This window comes from Panthera pardus, unplaced genomic scaffold (assembly GCF_024362965.1).
Source record: "Panthera pardus isolate Hobbes unplaced genomic scaffold, ASM2436296v1 HiC_scaffold_22, whole genome shotgun sequence".
Taxonomy (NCBI): Eukaryota; Metazoa; Chordata; class Mammalia; order Carnivora; family Felidae; genus Panthera; species Panthera pardus.
The window spans coordinates 60,959,460-60,976,549 of NW_026526788.1; the positions used below are offsets into that span (position 1 = coordinate 60,959,460).

Consider the following 17,090-nt stretch of genomic DNA (forward strand, 5'->3'; position numbering starts at 1 on the left):
CCCCACAGTCAGCTTCCAGGATCCCCGGTTCTCTTACACTCTCTGAAGAACATCTTTGACATGACATACCAGGTCCTGTGGCATTCACTTTGCAACCTCTTTTTCTGTATCTGGAACCTGGGGTGGGTGGTAGGCTGGTCCTGGTGTGGGAGTCAGGAAATTTGGGTTTCCTGCGTAATTCATTGTACCTGCTTCTGGTGATAGAGAATGTTCATGGGCTTGCTGTTGTCGCCTGTGTCTCCACAAGGCAGAGAGGATTAGGGATGGATGGATTGAGGTCAGAAAGAACTAGTGCCTTGCCCAAGCCTGTGGGTGTTTGATCTAGAAAGAGGGTGGCAGTCTATCTTCGCATGGACACCTTAGGACTTTAAAATGGTAATGAATGTAAAGACAGATGTGAGAGTGCTGGAGAATAGACAGCCTGGGTCCAGGGCCAGAGGCGAGTGGGTGACAGCTAGCCAGCAGTCGAGTGGCCGGGGCCAAGAGGCAAATGCTGCCTTGCTCTTCCTCACAGGGACATCTTTGAGCGGGTCATTCATCTCAGCCTGGCTCCCAAGCGAATGAAATTCTTCTTCAAGCGCTACCTGGACTATGAGAAACAACACGGCACTGAGAAGGACGTGCAGGCCGTGAAGGCGAAGGCCCTGGAATACGTGGAAGCCAAGAGCTCCGTGTTGGAGGACTAGTGGCCCGCGGGCCTCAGATGGCCACTGTCGGCAGGGGGCCAGCCCTGGCGAATCTCAGGCGCGTGGGCAGCTGAAAAGCTGTGTTGTCTGAGGACTCTTATTTAAGTGTTGCTTTTTCTGCGGCACCTTTTAGGGTAATCCTGTCAGGATGGAAAAGAACTTGAGCTTTCTTAGACTGCCTTTTTGCTTGTTTTATTTTAAGTACTAGTTTACTTCATTTGTACCCTTTTCTGAGGCTGCTCAGTGGTTGTAGGCAGCAGACTCTTGGACCCCTAGAAAAGTTGAGGCGCTCTCTTTCCTGGGAGTTTGCTGGGGACAGGAATGGAGGGGCTAACTTCTGATGACCTGGTGGTCAGGATCTCACTCTGGCCCAGCAGGCTCTTGGTCCAACTAGAGGGGGTCAGCAAGATCCAGGGAGTGGGCCTCCTCCCCTAGGCTGAGTCCAGCAGCCTGCGCTCAGCTAGCACTTGTGCCCTTTTGTGGACTCAGTGAGGCTGGGACAGGAGGATGAAGGCAGACCCCAGAAAGGGCAGTTGGGGAACCCGGGTACCTGAGAGGAAAGCCACAGGTATTGACATGAACCACCTGGGAGGTTTCCTCCCAGGCCCACCAGGCCCAGATTATCCAGACTCTCCTAAGTTAGGTGCCTCATTTGTGAAATGGGGTCAAAAAGTCCTACTTGGAATAGTGGTGGTGCCGGGTAGTTAGGAGGCTCGGTGAGGACATAGATTGCTGTGCTGTGTGAGTTGGGGAGACCACAGTTTTTCTGTGTCTCCCTATAGCCCCGATGGGGAGAGATCCTTGGATGGAGGGCATTGATTGGCTGGATGATTTTCCTTGAGACCTGAGGGAAAGGGGACATGTTGGGTCCACCACACCCACGCCTCCCTGGGACCCTTGTAAATTTCCCAGAAAGGTGGTCTCCACCTCCTTTGGTAATAATCCTGTATGTTCCAGAATTCTTGGAGGCCAGCACAGACTCAGTTGTAGAGGCCAGTTCTTTTCTGGCTGGTCTTAAGGGGATTAAACGTTTTCTTTGGCAGCGCTTTAAATGTGCTGAGAACTGGAGAGCTTTCCTATGGGAAGTGACTGGGTTGAATGCTGGGAAGCAGGACAGGGACAAGGAGAGCATCAAAGGTTTTAGAGATGGTGGAGGTGATCAGACAAGGGTGGCATGTGTGGGTGGTGGGGAGAGGCAGAGCTGGGGCTATCCTGGTTTTTGGTCATTAGCACTAAGTTATAGGAGCTAGTCTACCCTCCTGAGTGAGTGTTGGGTCTTTTGACTCATGGAATTTAAGGTGATCTTCCATCTGAGACAGGCCAGGCTTCACCTGTTCCCCAGATCAAATCAGATAACTGAATCTAACTATCAAGACATCATTAGCCGTAGGGCCTTCCCACATGTGGGAACATTTGGCTTTCCCTGCACCCCTGCCCTCCCTTCCATCCATTTTAATTTTGCTCAGAGTCTCTCTATCTGCCGCCCCCCCCCCCCCCCCCCCCCCCCCCCCCCCGCCAATCCCAAGGCGATGGGATTTGGGCCTGTCTCCGTGACCACCAGCCTGCTGTGGCATAGCCCATCCAATAATGCAGACACCAAGCTACTCGTTTATACTAGGAACAACTTTATCAAAAATTTTAAGTCTATAAAATAAAGCCAGAGGCTTACATTGGAGGGCAGCTTCCTGGCTGAGCACTGCTGAGCCAGGTATGTGCAATCACACATACGGTAAGTGCACGATCCTGCACAAGGATATCACGCTCACCTGGCTCTGCTGGCCGGGGCTTCCCAGCTTGGGAGTCCCACCGGTAAGCAGTTGTCCACATCATAGTTAATTAAGGCTCGGTTCTGGGAAAGGGCCTTTTCCCCAAAGCGGTTGACCAAGTGTTTGGTGGCAGCAGGACAGGGCGTTTCTTCAGGTCTGAGAGCCTTGCTGTCGGAGCAGACCACATTGTCTACTAGCTCTCCACACCCCAGGGTGCTTTGTGTTCCTTGCTTCTGACCTGTTTCCCCAAAAAGTTAAAAAAAAAAATCATCCCCTTCTGATGCTGTGAGCAGGCGGTGGAGTTCAGTTTGAGTCCAGGCACCGTCACGGGCAAAGAGTGCGGGAACCGGTCCCTCAGGAGGCGACCAGGGCCATCTCCACGGTTTCTGGTGCCGTGCCGTTGCCCGCCAGACCCTGGGCCCACTTGTGCAGGCGGCTGTAGAGCGGGAGGCCCTGGTTCTCGCGGTACAGATAGACGCCCGTGATGGCGTTCCACTGTGGCCGAGGCTGGGTGCCTTCCACGGGGAACCTGGCCACCAGCTCCTCGTCGTCCTTGTCGAGCGCCACAAAGCCGAAGAAGCGGCGCACGTTGTTGGCGGCCAGCACCCGCGAGTGCACCTCGGCCGTGCGCTGGAAGAGCTGGTCCTCGTTGGCGCGGTACTGCGCCCAGTAGGCCTCCTGGCGGTAACTGAGTGGTGAGCAGTAATGCTTGAGGCACTTGGTCAGGAACACCAGGATGGCCACCATGCCGATAAGCAGCCACCCGAAGAGCTGGCCAGAGAAGGGGCAGGGTTGAGGAGGGGCAAGGAGCTGCCTAGACCCTCACCTGCCCCAGGAGGAAGTGGGAGGAGCTGGTCAGAGGGCTCCGGCTGGGCTGGGCTGGGCCGAACCGAACCTCAGCCACAACCCCCCCTGAGGGCAGATCCTACTTCTAGAAGGGAAACCGGCCCTTATGGCTGTGATTCCACTTCTTTGTCCTCACTCCCTTGAACTCACTTTCTCTGTTGTGTTTTATTTGTTTGTTGAGAAAATCCTGTGCTCTCCTTGTGTCCCTCATCCCTTGCTGCTCTGAGTTAATACTCCTAGCTGTGTTTTCTGCCCCCGTCTCTGCCCTTGTTCTCTCTCCCCAGGCTGACCTCTGCTCCTTCAGAATTGAGCCACAGCTAAGGCTAGGATCAGGGCAGCAGCCACTGCGTCCTGAGTCAACACCCCTTCCTGGCTCGGGGGACTCCCCTATGACAGCAGCACTTGAAGGCTGACTTCGTGCTGGGCCGGGGTCCTTCCCGGAATAGGAACGTGTCACCTCCTAGCTGACAGCAACCGTTTCATAAGCTTGCAAGGGTTTGTGCTCAATCTGGGTGAAGTAGAGGTTTTTTGTTTTTTTTTTTTTAATTTTTTTTTTTTAAACGTTTATTTTTGAGACAGAGAGAGACAGAGCATGAACGGGGGAGGGTCAGGGAGAGGGAGACACAGAATCTGAAACAGGCTCCAGGCTCTGAGCTGTCAGCACAGAGACCGACACGGGGCTCGAACTCACGGACCACGAGATCATGACCTGAGCCGAAGTCGGCCGCTTAACCAACTGAGCCACCCAGGCGCCCCGAGGTAGAGGTTTAATCTGTGACTGGGATCGAGGCTTAGTCTAAGCCAGAACATTCCTTTAATGTTTAAAAGTTGTTTCACCAAGTCCTAACTCAAAGGTTACCTGGCTCAGACACCTGACGCTGACAATCTAGTGCTTTCCTGGAGACCTCAGCCCCTGAGGACAACTCTGCCTTTAAGGCTGGACCATCCCAGCACCTCCCCACCAGCCGTCGCCTAGGGAAGAAAGAGGAACAACTTCCCATTGCATAGCCTTACCTGGGACTCGTACTTCAGCCTGCGGGTGACCTCCTCCCGGAAGCCTGACAGGTTGGCAGGGCCCTCCCCACAAGGGAACCTGGCCAGGATTTCCGTGGCATGGTCTGGTGGGAATCCCTTTTCCCCGGCTGTGAGTGAGGAGGGGTCCACAAACTCGCTGAGAGCACAGACGTAGGCCTCACCGCGCAGCAGGGAGATGACAGACCAGGTCACGGGGGCCACGGCCGCACGGCCCAGGATGGAGCTTAGGAGGAGGAAGTTGGGGGCGGCCGAGCAGTTCTTGGTCCTCCGGTACTGGCACTCGGTAACTAGGTTCCAGGTGTGGTTGTTGAGGATGACACCGATGAGGAAGAGTGCTAGGGCGGGCACACCGATGGCTGTCAGCCCATATAGGTAGTTCCGGGCAGGTGAGCAAGGGCAGTGGAAAGCCACCACAGAGAACAGCTCCTGGCTGCCCACTGTGCCCAGTGCCACCAGCCCATTGAAAATCATCACGTCCTTGCTCTTGAAGAAGAGCGATAGGAAGCGGAAGTTCTCTGCAATCAGGGCTGCCATGGTGATGAGTCGGCTGGGGGACCGACTGCAAGGGGAGGTGCAGGCGGAGCCTGGGGTCGATGGTTCCTGGTGGGACTAAGAAGGCGTGCAGGCTGGTAGACATCTGAAGGCAGGGCGAGGTCTTGCCATCTTAGCCCCTCTAGTGGCTGGCTGAGCGCTCCCTGTGGGACAGTAAGTGACTGATAAATGTGTGCCTCTGAAAACTGAAAGGGTTTGAGGGGATCTTGTGTGGCCAGGCTGGTGAGATGGGAAGGAGACTTGGGGAGCCCCAGGGCCTGGTGGACAGGGTGGTGGCAGCCACTGCTCACTGAGACCCTGCTAGGTGCCAGGTGCTTTCCATCCCTCATTGCCCATGGTCAGGATCTCACTGTGTTGTCATATCCCCAGTGTATGCAGAGAGGGTGGAGGCTTCCTGAGGGGGAGGGGCTTGCCAAGGTCACATGTAAGTAAGTGGCAGAGATGAAATTCATGCTCAGGTCTGTCTGCCTCAGGCACTCAGTTTCTTGTTACTCCCACAAGCTTCCCTTGAAGGAGGGATTAAGAATGGCCTTGTGGCCCTGGGGAATGTGGGGTTCCAAGTAGTTCTGATGTGTTAAGGGACCTAGGACTACTTGGAGGGTTTTGTCCTCAAGGACTGTAGCCCATGGGTATAACAGCTGAGTGGGTGTCCTGGTAAAGGACTTGGGCCTGACTCAGTGAGGTGGGGTGGGGTGGGGTGGAGGAAGGGGACTCGGTCAGTGGTAAGCCTGGTGCAGCGTTCCTAGAATTCATGAGAACTTTTCATTTTGGAGACCTCAGCATCTGGACTGGTTTAGGAGATCCTGGCTTTCAACGTACTTCATGACTTTTCTTTGGGTCTCGGTGTCCTCATCTGTGAAAAGAGGCCAAATCATTCTGGCCCTTGCTCTCTCCTTAGCGGTGCTGGGGGGAAAAGAAAGGGGGAAAAGTGATGCCTAATAACTGTTCTGTGTCAGAAACCCCCTACCTCACCCTGTCAAGTCTTTAGGGTGGCTCCCAGAGGTGAGGCAGCTGGCATGTTTCTCCTTCCTGCAAATATCAGGAAACTAAGGTCTAAAGAGGAGTAAGTGCCTTGCTCGAGACCATTAAAGTATGGAGGTGCCCGGGCAGGACTTTCGAGCCTGATGTAAGGAGGCTTGGGAAGTGGACAGGGGTGGGTCTAGCGAAGTCAGTCCTCTGTTTTCTTGGCCTGCTGACCTTGCTCTGTGCTCATCCATGAGAGAGCCCTGGTGAACCTTCCATTCCCCACCCATTACCCCTCCCTTTCTAAGCAGCCTCCCAGGGGGCTGCCCAGCCTGCCAGGGACAGGCAGCCTTGATGGGCTACGGCTTGACCATCCCCACCAGCCCATACCCAGCCTGCTCCGCCATGTGGTACTGGCAGCCTGCCAGGAAATGGCTGAGGCTCCAGCCATGTTCTGTCCCGACTCCCTTCCTAGGCTCCACCCACACAAGCAGACATTCCAGGGTGTGGCCCTATGTCCTCCCAATCTAGGGGATGAAGAAAAGCCCACAGCCAGAAGCAGCCTGGGAGTGGTGGGATGGAGTGGGCAGCAAACAAAGCGGGGGAGACCTGCCCATATTTCCTTCTCTACCTCCTCTGTACCCGCCACCCTTCCTGGTCTCTGCCCAGGTTGCCAGATGGGCCCCGGCAGTGACCACGTGGGGAGCCAGGAGCAGGAGGAGGGACCTGACTCCCTCCCACTCAGCCCAGGGCCTCCGGTTGCACTCTCTGGGAAAAAGTTTATAATGTTGCCAGGGATGAATGTGTTAAAGGCAGGCTCCTCTCCCTCTTGCTCTTCCCCTCTTGGCTTCAAGTTTCCTAATGAGCCTTCATGGGGGCCCTGGGTTCAGAAGCTGCCCAAAGTGGGGTACAAGATACCTGAATCCTTGGGGTAGTGAACAGAGAAGAAACAAGGCCATCGGCTGAGACTACCGGCCCTGTCTCGCAGGCCAGGAAGGGGTCACATCTAGGCGTGGGTGGGACCTCTGACAACAGCAGTCGGGACAGAAAGTGGGACAGGCTGGGAGGGGCACAACTAGCAGGGCCCAGAGTGAGGAGCCTCGGAGGGGCCTTTCTTCCCAGGACAATCCCTCCGGGTGGCCTTGAGCAGCCCGCCCATCCTCCCCATCCTCCCCATCCTCCCCGTCACCTGGCACACCCCAGAGAAGGGCCCTTCCTCTTACCTGGGGCCAGTTGCGGGCGACAACCAGTGGCTTCAGCCTCCACGGGGCGTGGGCCTGCAGGGCGGCCCTGACCCGAAGTGCTTTCGGGCTGTCTTGTGCTTTCTTCTGTACTGGAGCAGGGAGCTGGAGACCAGCAGGGCCTGGGCCGGCCTGGCGCTGTTTTCTAAGAAGTTTTAACTCCAGGAAGAGAAGGAAACAGCAGGATGGAACTCGGGCAGTAGCAGTGAGTGGAAAAACAGCCTCCCTCGGGCGCCAGGCAGGGGAGGGCGGGTGGTGAGGGCGGTGCAAAAGGAGAGGAAGTTGGGCTGCCTGTTTAGCAGCGCCTGGCCCGCGCCTGCCCTCCTGAGCCAGCTGCACACCAGGGGGACCAGTTCAGGGGCCAGGCGGGGGGGCCCTCCGGGAGATCCTGCCTGGGCCTGTCCTCCCTGCCAGTGTCAGGAGTGCGCTGTCCGTGCTTGACCCCCACTGGACAGGAGCTGCCACGGAGGCCCCAGGAGGGTTAGAGGAGAGGCGCCACCAGACTGATGCTGACTGCTAGCAGGATGCACAGGCCACGGCCTCCCTACCTTATTCTGGCTCCTCTCCCTCAGAGCCGCCCTGCATCTCCCTCAGAGCCGCCCTGCACCTGTCGGTCCTCCTCCCCACCACTGGGTCTTCTGTCCATACTTCAGCTAACTCCCCCGGCACTGCTTCACATCTCAGGAGGGCTGGCACCATGATTCTCTGAGGCCCTGTGCGCAGACCACCAGATGGTGGGTAGAAATCACAAGAAGGCGAGTTGCCGCAAGAACCCCTTTGTAACCATCAGAGCTGCCCAGCCTGTCCCAGAAAGCGGTCATGAGCTCCCCATCTGTGGGAGTGTGCAAGCTGAGGCTGGAAAGTCACGGGTCAAGAATTCTAAAGGGGAGAGCCCTGTCCAAGGAGAGGCGAGATGAGCCCTATGATTAAGGGAAAGACCTCCCTCAAGATCCCCCCTGTGTCATCTCTGCAACGTTTGTGGTTCTGTGACGGTGGGACTGCCGAGTGCCACGCTGGCCTCCCTGAGTTGTGCTTGTCCCTGTGCAGAAATGAACGGAAAGGACCAGTGGTTATTATTCAGATCCTACCAGGTGCCAAACACCATTCCAGGTTCTTCCTCAAAAGTTCTCCTCCTTTATCCTCAGCATAATTCTGAAAAGCAGGTCTTTTTAAGATCTGTTTTTCACATAGACACACTGAAGTTTGGAGGGATTTGGTGAGGTCCTACAGCTCTAGTTCTTGAACCCCAATCTGCCTGACCCAAAATCTTGCTCTTTCCTTGGCGTTTGTACCTCCTGATGTGCTGGGCGTGTCCTCCTCCTCCCAAATAATGAAAGGAGCTCAGGCTGAGTCTTAGAAGTGGGAACGGAGGGAAGAGTAGTTGGGAAGAAGGGAAATTATTAAAGCGATGTTGTAGGGATCAAGATCAAAATGAATTCCTAGATGAGTGGGACTTACATCTTCCTGGCCCTCAATTCCCTCCTCAACAAGGTGTCTCCAGTTCCTTATGTCGCCCTCCCCGTTCTGTCCAGGGTCGGATAAGCTGTCAGGTTCAGAAATCTACAAACACATTAGCCACTGCATACTGAGTACCTATTCTGTGCTTTACACCCTTCACCTGTTTCATGATTATAACAACCCCATCAGGTAGGTGCCCCATTATACAGATGAGGAAACTGAGGCACAGAAAAGGAAGCAGTTGGCCCGAGGGACACAGTTTGTAACTGGTAGAGTCAGCATGCGACCCAGTTTTCTCTGGCTCTGGAGCCTGAGCTGTTTCCACCGCAGGCAGCTCCCCTTCCACTCCTCCACCCTCCTCCCCATCTCAGGGCAGAGCCTCTTAGCACTCTAGAGACCCCTTCCCAGGGAGTAGGGTTTCTGAGAAAATGGGAAAAATTCAGCTTTTTTTCTAAATGCCTGAGCTCAGGGGAGGTCTGATTTTCCACAAGACCTGGATGTGAAGGAGGTGTTCAGGTGGTCTCCAAGGACCCCTCCAAGAGAGAGTGGTATGGTCTGAATGTGCCTCCCCCCCCCCCATTCATGTGCTCAATCTTAACCCCCTAGGGTGATGGTACTAGGGGGAGGGGCCTCTGGGAGGCCCTTAAGTCATGAGGGCAGAGCCTCATGAATGGGATTAGTGCCTTGACCAGAGGCTCCAGAGAGCTCCCTTGAGAAGGTGCCGGCTTTGAACAAAGAAGATGGCCTCCATCAGAACGTGACCGTGCCGGTGCCGTGATGTTGGACTTCCAGCCTCCAGAAGTGTGAGAAGTAAATTTCTGTTGTTTATAAGCTACTCAGTCTGTGGTATTTTGTTACAGCAGCTCAAATGGCTAAGGCAGGAAGACTTGTGCTCAGCACTAAATAAATATACTCAAGTTGTTGGGTGGCCTCTGTGGTGACCACGCACTCTGGCTTCCCCTAAGTAGACAGAACTTCTGGCATCTTGTGTCATCACCTAGCACTGCAGGTGTGTGACATCGGGTGAGGCTGTGGGCCATGTCCTCATGGCCCACTCTCAGCCTCGTTCAGGATACTGACCCAAATCAGGATTCCTGCTTTGTGAGATGACTGGACGTCCCCCTCCCCCCCACTCCCTGAGACTTGCGCATAAGGGAGCAGAGACGGTAGCAATTCAGAGCAAGGATGGCTGTAGAACCTGAGAGGAGATAGCGAAGCAGGGGTGAAGTGGCTTGGGAGGGGCTGGTCAGGTGGGAGTTTGCCCCCCCCCCCCCCCACGAGCCAGTTCTGAGCCCTTCTGACTCATATTGCTGTGTCACAGCTGGAGGACTAAGGTCCCCGTCCAGCTCCAAATTTCCTGCCTCAGTGGCAGGTAAATGCCCGGGCATGTGGGTCTGCTCCGGGGGCCTACCGCCCAGAACCTGCAGACTTCATCTTCCCATCTGGTTTGGGGGTCTGAGAAGCCATGGGCTCAGACCCCCTCTCTCGCCTCTCCGCTTGGCCACAGCTCACACTCTGCTGAAGTAGGCGGCCACCTCCTTGCGTGGAGGCCGGGGCCCGCCGCCCGCCCAGCCGTTGCCCACCGGCGGCTCCTCCTGGCCCAGCCTCAGGGGCGGCTTGCATTTGTGCCAGCTCGTGAGCAGCCTGTTCACGGCGCCTTGATCCGTGATGCCACGGAGCTTCTCCCTCTCCTCCTCAGCACCCTCGGGGGGCGCTGGGGCAGCCGAGCCGGCGGGGGCCGTGGCCAGTGCCCCGTGGGCGTGACCCAATTCCAGGTCGTGGTTCATGGCCTCGAAGAACTGCTGGATGCAGACCTTGGCGAAGGCCTTGGCGTGTTCCGTGCACGTCTCGTCGAAGAGCTTGCGCTCGATGTCGATATAGTGGGACCAGTACTTGCTTTTGAGGAAGGCGGCCTGTGTGAAGCAGGGCCGCACAGAGCGCACCACGAATGCCAGCAGTGTGGTCATCAGCACGAAGGACCAGCCCAGTGCCTGCAGGGGAGAGAGGAGGGAGTCGGCTGGCCTTGCTCTCCAGCCTCCCAAGCCTGCCTAAACCCCCCAAAGCACTCTGTATGTCAGGGCCTTTAGGGAAAAGAGGACTGACGGGGCGAATGATCTTACCTCTTGGCCTCCATTTCCTTTTCCGTCAAATGGGCACGGAAATGGGATCATGTGAGTAAAATGCCCCACGTGTGGGCCTGGCACTCAGTGCACAGGAGTTAACCGGGCACACCTTGGAATTAGGCTGCCTGGCTTTGGACTCTGTCTCCAGTCCTTACCAGTTGACCAGGAGCAAGGTGTCTGGCTTCTCTGTGCCTCAGTTTCCCCACGTATGAAACGGGGTTGTTGACGGTACATATCTCATAGGTTTTCTGCGAGGACTAAATGTAATAATACACGGCACACAGCCTGGTACGTGCTTAGCGCTCAGGAACTGTTAGCCACTATTATTATGTCCTCCTTCACCTCCCAGGGCCAGAGTGACCCTTCGTCCTCTTAGTGTGGTACCTGTCCTCTGGCTCCCGGCATTGTCTGCCTTTCAGTAGCTAGCACTGCACGAGGCTTCTCTGTGTGGGCTCTGAGTTGGGCCCTCAAGGGTCACGGAGACAAATAAGACAGTTGCTCAGACTCTGTGCTGAAGAGCCCTAGATGCTTGGGTGCCAGATCCGCTCTGCTGATAGTTCAGTCAGGCCCGGGGCAGGACGCTCTCCTAACCTGGGCTTCTGGATCAGCCCCCAGCTGCACAGAGAAGTGTCTGGCCGGATCAGGATGCGAGGTAAGCGCCTGTAATTGGAGCTGGTGTTGTGGCAGAGCACACACGGGCTGGGTTGCTGCAGAGCACGTGCTTGGTCGGGAAGTGGGGGGGAGAGCAGGCATCCCCTGTGCTGCTCCAAGAGGAAATGCGTACCCCGTGGGGCTGGAGATCTTCATGTGTTTTTTTTTTTTTAATTTTTTTTAAATGTTTATTTATTTTTGACAGAGAGAGAGAGAGAGAGAGAGACAGAGCATGAGTGGGGGAGGGGCAGAGAGAGATTGAGAGAGAGAGAGAGAGAGAGACACAGAATCCGCAGCAGGCTCCAGGCTCTGAGCTGTCAGCACAGAGCCCGATGCGGGGCTCGAATTCACAAACCGAGAGATCGTGACCTGAGCCGAAGTCAATCACTCAACCGACTGAGCCACCCAGGCGCCCCAAGATATCTTCATGTTTTACGTAAAGCCAGAAATCTGAATTTTATGGGAAAATTTCTGGTTTTCAGAGGAGGTTGACCAATTCCAAAATTGAATTTTGAATTCACTTGGAAGGCCAGATGAAACATGTCTATAGGCCAGGCAGCATGTCCCCTGGGGGACCTTTTAGTTTATGATGCAGTGGTTTAAAGGTCGGGTGGAGGGACAGTTGCCCCAGGCCCTGAGGCCTGGCACGATGGCACAAGTGTCCACAAGGGAGGGCGTGGTTTGGGAGGGAAGCAGAGCTCGTACACTCGGAGTGCGACATCCATGTGGTGGTGGTGACACGGGCCCCACGGGAGGGCCGGAGATGGGGAGCCAGGGGTCTGGACTTGCCAGAGCAGAGTGTTTCTCTAGCCCTGGCAGGGCAGGCCCAGCCCCCTGCCCCTCCCCTGACAGCCCCTGGTCCATCTGCTGCCAGGGCCTGCTGCCGCTTCCTCCCGTGCTGCAGCGACTGCAGGGGAGGCCTGGGGGCTTAGGTGGGGGGCGTCCAGGGGGCAGAGGATGAGGGAGTGGGGCTGGGGAGGACCAAGCTCTGGCCCATCAGTGAGTGGGCCCTCCACCCCTGCCTTTAGGGTGCATCCCAACAGTACATCCCCTCACCCAAACCCTCCCTTCCAGGGGACCCAGGACCCTCGGATCCCACTCCCTGAGCAGAGGGGCACCTGCTGGGGGCATTTGTCAGGGAAATGTACCCAAATGGTCCAGCCACCCACCTGCCTTGCCACCGCCCCGGCCTGGAAGAAGAAAAGGATGCAAATACACCAGGCTTCTAAGCCGGAGCTCAGGATGGAAAAGGTGGGGCTGCCTGAGCTGTTGGGTCCACTCTAGGGGTCTCGAGACAGGACGGACCTCTGGGCTGAGGTAGCCACATCACTTTTCCCAGGTGGTGCTGATCCAGGGAAGGACACACGGCTCTGCCTTCAGAAGTCCTGGCCTCAGTTGGGAAAATACGCCCCTGTCCCAAAGAGCTCCCTCTGAGGGGGAGACCCAGCCCAGTCTGGGGAGCTCCAATCCATTGAGAAACACGACTGTACCCTGAGAAAGCTCCGTTTCAAGAAGCGAGGGATTGGGCCTTGCCAGAGGGACCCCAGGCTGTGAGGGGAGACCCATGCCAAGGCCGTGGCACCCCCTCACCTGGGAGATGCAGCGCAGGTAACGCACGGCCACCTCGCGGGCCAGCAGCCAGTCGCCGTCATAGATGTCGGGGCAGGGCACCCGGGCTAGCAGGCGGGCGAGCTCGGGTGGGGGCAGACCGGGTGCCAGGCTGCCGTTGCCCAGCACGGTCACGGGCACGGCAGTGCAGAAGGCACAGAGGAAGCACTTGCCATCCAACAGTGTGACGGCCACCCAGACGACGGGAGCAATGAGGGCCCGCTGGGCCATGGAGCAGAACATGTAGCGCAGCACGGCAGGGTCTTTGGCCCGGCGGCCCGGGGGCCGCTTCCACTCTTCGGCCAGCATGGACACGTTGTTGTTCATGACCAGGCCGAGCAGGAAGAGCACCAGCGGGGGCGCCAGCAGGATGCCCGCGCTGTAGGCTGCGTTGTAGCCGGGCAAGCAGGGGCAGTTGAAATCGAAGGCAGAGTACATCTGGGCGCTGGCCAGTGCCATGATGCCGCAGATGCCGTTCATGAAGGACTCCTGGTTGGACTGCAGGAACTGGAAAATCATCCGGAACTTGTCCATGGTGCCCCCCCCCTCACGGGGCCTGACGGCCTCCTCCCGCCTCACCGCTGCTTCAGGATGGCCCCTGTGGCCCACTCTGCCCAGGAGGTGCCCGCCTCATGGCAGAGACGGGCAGAGCTCAGGGCAGTGGCCGAGGTCACCGTGTCTTTGAGAAACCTTCTAGTCAGGGGCTGGCTGAGAGGGCACAAGCCATCCAATCCTGTGCGTGCAGCCAGGGCTCTGCCCCTCCCTCCCTTCCTGCCCCCCCCCCCCCCCCCGGCTTCTCTCTCCACAGCTGCCTCCGGCACTGGGAAACCAAGAGGGCCACACCTGACGGAGACCAGTTCTCTGTGGGTGTGGGAGGAGCGAGGGGAAGGAGGCTCAGACGCAGGCTGGGAAGATACCGTCTCCAATAAGGTTGGAGTTTGGGAGAATGCAGGGCTGTGGCAGGGCCTCAGCTTCTTGACCTTTTCCCCTGGGCTTCTGGGAAGCGTGTCGCCCTCCATCTGCCCTTCCCGTTGGGTCTTTCCTCTGTGCTGTATCAGGGTTCGAGAGGGCTCCTTGGTCGGTTCAGACAGTGATGGTATGTATGATAAGGTAGTGATGGCAGTGATGGTGGATGGCGGTGGGGATGGTGGGGATGGCGGTGGGGATGGTGGGGATGGTGGTGGGGATGAAGGTGATGGTGGTGGGGATGGTGGGGATGATGGGGATGGGGGTGGGGATGGTGGGGATGGCGGTGGGGATGGTGGGGATGGTGGTGGGGATGAAGGTGATGGTGGTGGGGATGGTGGGGATGATGGTGATGGTGGTGGGGATGGTGGGGATGATGGGGATGGTGGTGGGGATGAAGGTGATGGTGGTGGGGATGATGGGGATGGGGGTGGGGATGGTGGGGATGATGGTGATGGTGGTGGGGATGGTGGGGATGATGGGGATGGTGGTGGGGATGAAGGTGATGGTGGTGGGGATGGTGGTGGAGATGGTGGGGATGGCGGTGGGATGATGGTGACGGTGGTGGGGATGATGGGGATGGTGGTGGGGATGGTGGGGATGATGGGGACAGTGGTGGGGATGATGGGGATGGTGGTGGGGATGATGGGGACAGTGGTGGGGATGAAGGTGATGGTGGTGGGGATGGTGGTGGAGATGGTGGGGATGGCGGTGGGATGATGGTGACGGTGGTGGGGGTGAAGGTGATGGTGGTGGGGATGGTGGTGGAGATGGTGGGGATGGCGGTGGGATGATGGTGACGGTGGTGGGGATGATGGGGATGGTGGTGGGGATGGTGGGGATGATGGGGACAGTGGTGGGGATGATGGGGATGGTGGTGAGGATGATGGGGACGGTGGTGGGGATGAAGGTGATGGTGGTGGGGATGGTGGTGGAGATGGTGGGGATGGCGGTGGGATGATGGTGACGGTGGTGGGGATGATGGGGATGGTGGTGGGGATGATGGGGACGGTGGTGGGGATGAAGGTGATGGTGGTGGGGATGGTGGTGGGGATGATGGGGATGGTGGTGGGGATGGTGGGGATGATGGGGACGGTGGTGGGGATGAAGGTGATGGTGGTGGGGATGGTGGTGGGGATGATGGGGATGGTGGTGGGGATGGTGGGGATGATGGGGATGGTGGTGGGGATGGTGGGGATGATGGGGATGGTGGTGGGGATGGCGAGGATGATGGGGACGGTGGTGGGGATGGTGGTGGGGATGATGGTGATGGTGGGGATGGTGGTGGGGATGGTGGGGATGGTGGTGGTGACAGTGGTGGTGGGGATGGTAGGGCTGGTGGTGGGGATGATGGTTGTGGTGGTGACGCTGTTGGTGCTGATGGTGGCTATGGTAATGGTGATGATGGTGACAGTGGTGGTGGTGACAGTGGAGATAGGGCTAATGCAGCCTCTCACAGTGCAAAAAGCCTTGAATCTGGAGTCAGAGGATTTGGATCTGCAAGGTTGCTGGGTCCCCTCCCTGCTTGGCAGGGCGCTATGCCTGTGAGCATAAAACAGGTGCTTTTATGTCCAGTCTGCTTGTGTCGCTGTGAGTGTGCCCGTGTGTTTATGGACTGTGGATGAGAAATCCTTTCCCAGCTGCACCTCCTGCCTCTACTTCCCCAGATCAAAAATTAAAGGGGTGGGGCTGTGGGGTTTTATGCCTGGAGCTGTGGCATGGAAGTCTGAGTATGTGGGGAGCCAGGCCAGGGCCCCTCCATCAGCATATCAAAGTGGGGCAGAGCTGAAAGGGCTCCCTTTGATGCTGCCAGTTCTCCCAGAAAAACAGGTCTGGTCCAGCTCCAACCAAATGGGGCTGAGGCAGAGCAAGGGCCTGGATGGAGTGGCTCCTGTGTGTCCCTGTGTGTGCCCGTGTGCGAGTTCCCTGTGGCTTTGGGCCTCTGTGTATCTGCATGTGTGCAAGTGACCATAGGAGAGGTCTCTGTGTCTGTGTGTCTCTGCATGACTGACAAGAACTGGCACCGCCTGGGGCTTCCTCCGTGTCTGGCCACATGCATCACCTTGTGTAATGCTCCCACAATCCTATGGGAAAGGTACCACTGTCCCTATTTTACAGAACCGGGGACCAAGGTTAAGGCTTAGGTGAAGTTACTAGCTAAAGGTTACCCAGCTTGTAGGTGGAGGAGTTGAATTCAGACTAGGTGGGAGTTGGGTGTGAAGGGGAGGGCAGGGGAGTATTATTTTTGCTTTTTTCCTCCGGCTGTATCAGGTTCTCCTGTTCTACTAGTCTGGATGGAAATGCTAGGTATCACAAGTAGGGTACAGGTAGGGAAGGATATTGTTCCCCTCAGTCCTCAAGCTGGAGCATCTAGGCTGGTGGCACCTGCAGGACCTTTTAGGGGGCCCTCCAGAGGTGCACCCACAGGTGCAGAGCAGGATGAGGGAGATACAGCCAAGGAGGTGTGTGTCCCCAGACATCTGCTGCAGCATCAATGTGCGTGGTAGACAAGGGTTCTGAGCTGCCGGCAGAGCCTAAAACACAGCCCCAGGTGTAGAGGGGTGAGGCTGGGGCGGGGGGGTGCGGTGTAGGAGCCCAGGAGCCCGGAATGGCTGCCTTGAATCTCTGTTTTCTACTGTGGGCACGGCTCCCTGTTTGTAGCTGATGTGCCCCTTTAGTGGCACCCAAGCTGACTACCAGCTTGAACCTCTTTTTTACTCCATGCCATGCTGTATCCATTCTTTGCAAGTTCTAACTTGCACATTAGTTTAAAATACTTGACATAAAACAGTTTGATTGGATTCGAAACCTATTATTCTCGTTATCATCACCAGAATTTTGTTTACAGTTATTGAAAGCAAATATTAAATATTAGACATCAGTTTGGAATTTATCACTCCCCCTTGGGTCAGGGCTTTCATGGGCGGTAATGGTCAAACATTTGAAAAGGTCATCATTAAAGAGCTTTGGGGTGGGGGGTGGAATAAAATGGGTGAAGGAGGTCACTTTGCCCCGGTGTCATGTGCCGATGTTATCAGTGAGTTGATCCAGTGGGGTGGGAAGATTAGGAATCTCTCAGCCTCGAAAAGAGGGTGGGGAAGAGCAGGTGCTCTCTAGGGAGAAGGTAGAGGTGGCATCTTGAGCACCAGGTGAGGCCAGAACTGTGTCAGAGACCACAGCAGGGACACAAGGCTG

General features: G+C 56.8%; 3 protein-coding genes across 6 annotated transcripts in view; 1 reads left to right on the plus strand and 2 right to left on the minus strand.

The window, feature by feature from the left end:
* Nucleotides 1-859, plus strand: part of PDCD11 (programmed cell death 11) — a 43,309-nt gene extending 42,450 nt beyond the window's left edge. For both annotated transcript variants that reach the window (XM_019459308.2, XM_019459307.2), the window contains exon 36: nucleotides 515-859. In XM_019459308.2, coding sequence (XP_019314853.2) covers nucleotides 515-686 — 172 coding nt within the window. In that variant the 3' untranslated portion in view covers nucleotides 687-859. The remainder of the gene's footprint in view (nucleotides 1-514) is intronic.
* A 1,429-nt stretch (nucleotides 860-2,288) lies between these two features.
* On the minus strand, nucleotides 2,289-7,582 carry CALHM2 (calcium homeostasis modulator family member 2). Of its 3 annotated transcripts, none has more exons than XM_019459311.2 (4): nucleotides 7,072-7,582; nucleotides 5,705-5,788; nucleotides 4,313-5,028; nucleotides 2,289-3,223 (listed from the first exon to the last, which is right to left on the minus strand). In XM_019459311.2, the coding sequence occupies exons 3-4, from the start codon at nucleotides 4,865-4,867 to the stop codon at nucleotides 2,807-2,809; spliced, it is 972 nt and encodes a 323-aa protein (XP_019314856.1). In that variant the 5' UTR covers nucleotides 4,868-5,028; nucleotides 5,705-5,788; nucleotides 7,072-7,582; the 3' UTR covers nucleotides 2,289-2,806. The 3 variants fall into 3 exon arrangements, with proteins under 3 accessions (XP_019314856.1, XP_019314859.1, XP_019314860.1); XM_019459314.2 differs by having other exon boundaries at nucleotides 5,661-5,788; XM_019459315.2 differs by lacking the exon at nucleotides 5,705-5,788.
* Nucleotides 7,583-9,862: 2,280 nt separating this feature from the next.
* Nucleotides 9,863-13,484, minus strand: CALHM1 (calcium homeostasis modulator 1). The gene is made up of 2 exons (XM_019459319.2): nucleotides 12,912-13,484; nucleotides 9,863-10,538 (listed from the first exon to the last, which is right to left on the minus strand). The coding sequence occupies exons 1-2, from the start codon at nucleotides 13,461-13,463 to the stop codon at nucleotides 10,056-10,058; spliced, it is 1,035 nt and encodes a 344-aa protein (XP_019314864.1). The 5' UTR covers nucleotides 13,464-13,484; the 3' UTR covers nucleotides 9,863-10,055.
* Between the last annotated feature and the right edge of the window lie 3,606 nt (nucleotides 13,485-17,090).

Coding starts and splice junctions, on each gene's coding strand:
- CALHM2 (XM_019459315.2), bottom strand. CDS start 4,867: ATGGCAGCCCTGATTGCAGAGAACTTCCGCTTCCTATCGCTCTTCTTC. Junction 3,224..4,312: donor GGCTGAAGTACGAGTCCCAG/GTAAGGCTATGC, acceptor TTCTCTGGCCAG/CTCTTCGGGTGGCTGCTTAT.
- CALHM1 (XM_019459319.2), bottom strand. CDS start 13,463: ATGGACAAGTTCCGGATGATTTTCCAGTTCCTGCAGTCCAACCAGGAG. Junction 10,539..12,911: donor ACCTGCGCTGCATCTCCCAG/GTGAGGGGGTGC, acceptor TCTCCCCTGCAG/GCACTGGGCTGGTCCTTCGT.